At 32.4% G+C, this 2,910-nt stretch overlaps 1 protein-coding gene across 1 annotated transcript; it reads left to right on the top strand.

The window, feature by feature from the left end:
- Nucleotides 1–338: 338 nt before the first annotated feature.
- LOC110035977 (bidirectional sugar transporter SWEET2a) lies at nt 339–2,031 on the top strand. Its single transcript, XM_020740315.1, has 6 exons — nt 339–477; nt 712–748; nt 907–1,123; nt 1,217–1,375; nt 1,468–1,587; nt 1,724–2,031. Exons 1-6 carry the CDS (start codon nt 405–407, stop codon nt 1,829–1,831), a joined length of 714 nt encoding a protein of 237 aa, XP_020595974.1. The 5' UTR covers nt 339–404; the 3' UTR covers nt 1,832–2,031.
- Nucleotides 2,032–2,910: the final 879 nt, after the last annotated feature.

Genomic DNA, 2,910 nt, shown 5'->3' with positions numbered 1-2,910 from the left:
TGTATAAGAAGATAGTGATGATAACAATATTGTTGTGATGTTAAAGGTTTGTAGTATGCATGTAAATATGAATTTGTTGGTGTCAGATATATATATACATAAAAAATTATGGTATGTATGTAAGTGCCCAAAATTCAATTAATTGGGCCCAAATAACATTGAATTGGGTGACCGTTGCACCCAAAAGAGATCACAACCCCCATTTAAAATGAATACGAAAGAAAACGCCAGTTGGCCAAAGTAGTATTCTAATATATCAAATAGTATAATAAGGTTAAAAATTTTGGGAATAAATAAAAAGTATATAATTAATAACCCCAATGAAAAAACAAGTTCAGCCGAGCAAAGGGAATGATTAGAAGGAGAAGGAGATAAAGCGTTTTGATAGCTTACAGAAGGGAAAAATGGCTTCACTTTCATCTTTGTCAGCAGGTTCCTCTTTCTACGACATATGCACCCTTGCCGCTGGGCTTGCCGGTAAACCACTTGCAGATTTAAGCCGATTTAAGCTGTGATTTTGATTCTGCTTTAAAAAAAAAAGGGAAGATTTGTGGATTTAGTCGTGTTTTTCTGAACAAAGATGTTATCTTCCATCACCCATTCGCTTCAGCTCTAATTTCTTCACTTTTCTGCAAAAAAAAAGACATCTTTTTTGGCCATGAGATTTGTACAATGCGTAAGGCTGATTATGTTCTGCATATTTGGTTGCAGGAAACCTGTCTGCTTTTGTGCTCTTTGTGTCTCCGATGTAAGTTTGTTTTCAAAATCGTCTCTTTTTTCAGTCTTAAAACTCAGCTGCTCTGTGTTTCTGAAAAAAAAATGAATTTTTTTTTATTTTTTTTTTTTTCAGTCTTAAAACTCAGCTGCTCTGTGTTTCATTTTTTTTTTTTTCATTTATATTTGCAGACCAACATTCAGAAGAATTGTTAGAAACAAATCGGCGGAGCAGTTCTCAGGCCTTCCCTACCTGTATTCCCTTTTGAACTGCTTAATCTGCATCTGGTATGGACTGCCTATTGTTTCTTATGGCGTGATCTTGGTGGCAACGGTCAACTCCATTGGAGCCATTTTCCAACTGGTTTATATCAGCATTTTTATAATATTTGCTGATAATGCTAAGAAAGTATGAATGTTTTGTTAGAGTGATCATGAAGTGTTTGTTAAATCTCATGTTTTGTTTTAGCTATAAATGATATGTTGATGTTCTCTTCTGCAGCTTAAAATGTGTGGAATGCTGATTGGAGTTTTTGCCATTTTTGGTCTGATAATCTTTCTTAGCCTTGAGCTGTTTGATCATCAAAACCGGCAGATTTTCGTTGGATATATCAATGTTGGCTCGCTTATTTCCATGTTTGCTTCACCCTTATTCATCATAGTATGTATCAAAGTTGAATTTTGCTCCACTATTATATCTGATTTTTGCAGAAAGTCATGAAATCTTATCTGATTTTGATATGTTGATGCTAGAATTTGGTGATAAAGACGAAAAGCGTGGAGTTCATGCCGTTTCATCTCTCTTTTGCAACATTCCTTACGAGCATTTCATTCTTTTCTTATGGCATGTTGCTGCATGACTTCTTCATTTATGTAAGAATTTGACAAAATCCTATTTTGTTATACTTCTATTGGATTTTGTTTGATGCTCATGACTACAAATTGCAATCTTCATTTACTTGTGAGTGTTTCAATTGAACTGATTCTTCATTTCAAATATAAATTTCAGATACCAAATGGTATTGGATCAGTGTTGGGGATCACACAACTTCTGCTTTATGGATACTATAGAGAGAAATCAAGAGAAGACTATACACTGCCTTTATTTATCTCATGAATGACTGGGCAATACTTGCATGTGTTTCAGTTGTAGGTATTTGCAGTATATTGCTTAATTTTTTTAATGATTTTCTAAAGATAAGTGTTGGAAAAGTTTTGGGAATTTCTGTCATTTGTTCATAATCTTTGTGTCAGATTGTATGATGCATTGTGATCTTTGATTTGTATTAAATAAGGCATGAGTTGGAAGCAATAAGATGGAAGGTTTTAAGGAAACTTGGAAAGGCTAGTTGATGATGTCTAATGTTTTTTTAGTGTGAAAGAGAGAGATACAAGCATTGGTATAATCAGAACTCAAGGAAATAGGTGACATAATTAAAAATTAAGAGATGGCAAATATTTAAGTTTAAAACTTTCATTTCCTTAATAAATTTTAAACTATTATAGATATTTTTATTAAATTTAAAATATAATTAACATTAAATTATTATGAAGTAGTTATGTTATGGGGTAAAATTTTAGTGTATTATATGATATTAAAGAGTTTAGTAAAAACCTTGAAGAGACGAATCCCTCCACCAGCAATAGCATCGGATCTAACTTGAATTGTATCTAAAGAGGCTCAAACTTGATGCCTTCGGCGGCAACGATAGTTTGGAGATGTCTCAAAATGAGTTGCAAGTAATTTCCATGCAAATTTTAATATAAAGGATCACAAAAGACTTAACTTGATCCACGACCTAAGATGACTCGAAAAACATGTGAGGACTTGATCATTTGAAAGTATTATAACACATTATCTAACAAACGTACATAAAATACTCATAGATACAATGCAATAGGGCTTAGTTACCTAAATCTAAAATTAGAAATTATTAAGTCAAGTCTAAACACATCTTATATGAATGAAGAAATATTACAATTGCTCTAATTTATTCATAATTCTTAGGAGGGATACGACGTCTCCATCTTGTAAATAACTTGTGGAGTTTCCACCACACATGAGTTCTTAATCATTTACTCAATAATGATTGTTACATTGATGATGAAGATACATACATTGGAACTGTCTGCATGAAACTATGAGTAAAAACATCAAATATCATTGGCATTCTTTTAATAGTATAAAATCTAGTC

The sequence above is a fragment of the Phalaenopsis equestris genome, unplaced genomic scaffold (assembly GCF_001263595.1).
Source record: "Phalaenopsis equestris unplaced genomic scaffold, ASM126359v1 Scaffold201149, whole genome shotgun sequence".
Classification (NCBI taxonomy): Eukaryota; Viridiplantae; Streptophyta; class Magnoliopsida; order Asparagales; family Orchidaceae; genus Phalaenopsis; species Phalaenopsis equestris.
Note: the sequence above shows the minus strand (reverse complement) of the source record. Positions and strands in the feature narration are given on the sequence as shown.

Excerpts from the sequence above, each read along its gene's own strand:
- LOC110035977 (XM_020740315.1), top strand. The coding sequence starts at position 405 with ATGGCTTCACTTTCATCTTTGTCAGCAGGTTCCTCTTTCTACGACATA. Across the intron at positions 1,124-1,216 it reads TTGCTGATAATGCTAAGAAA|CTTAAAATGTGTGGAATGCT; the intron begins GTATGAATGTTT and ends TCTCTTCTGCAG. Across the intron at positions 1,376-1,467 it reads CTTCACCCTTATTCATCATA|AATTTGGTGATAAAGACGAA; the intron begins GTATGTATCAAA and ends TGTTGATGCTAG.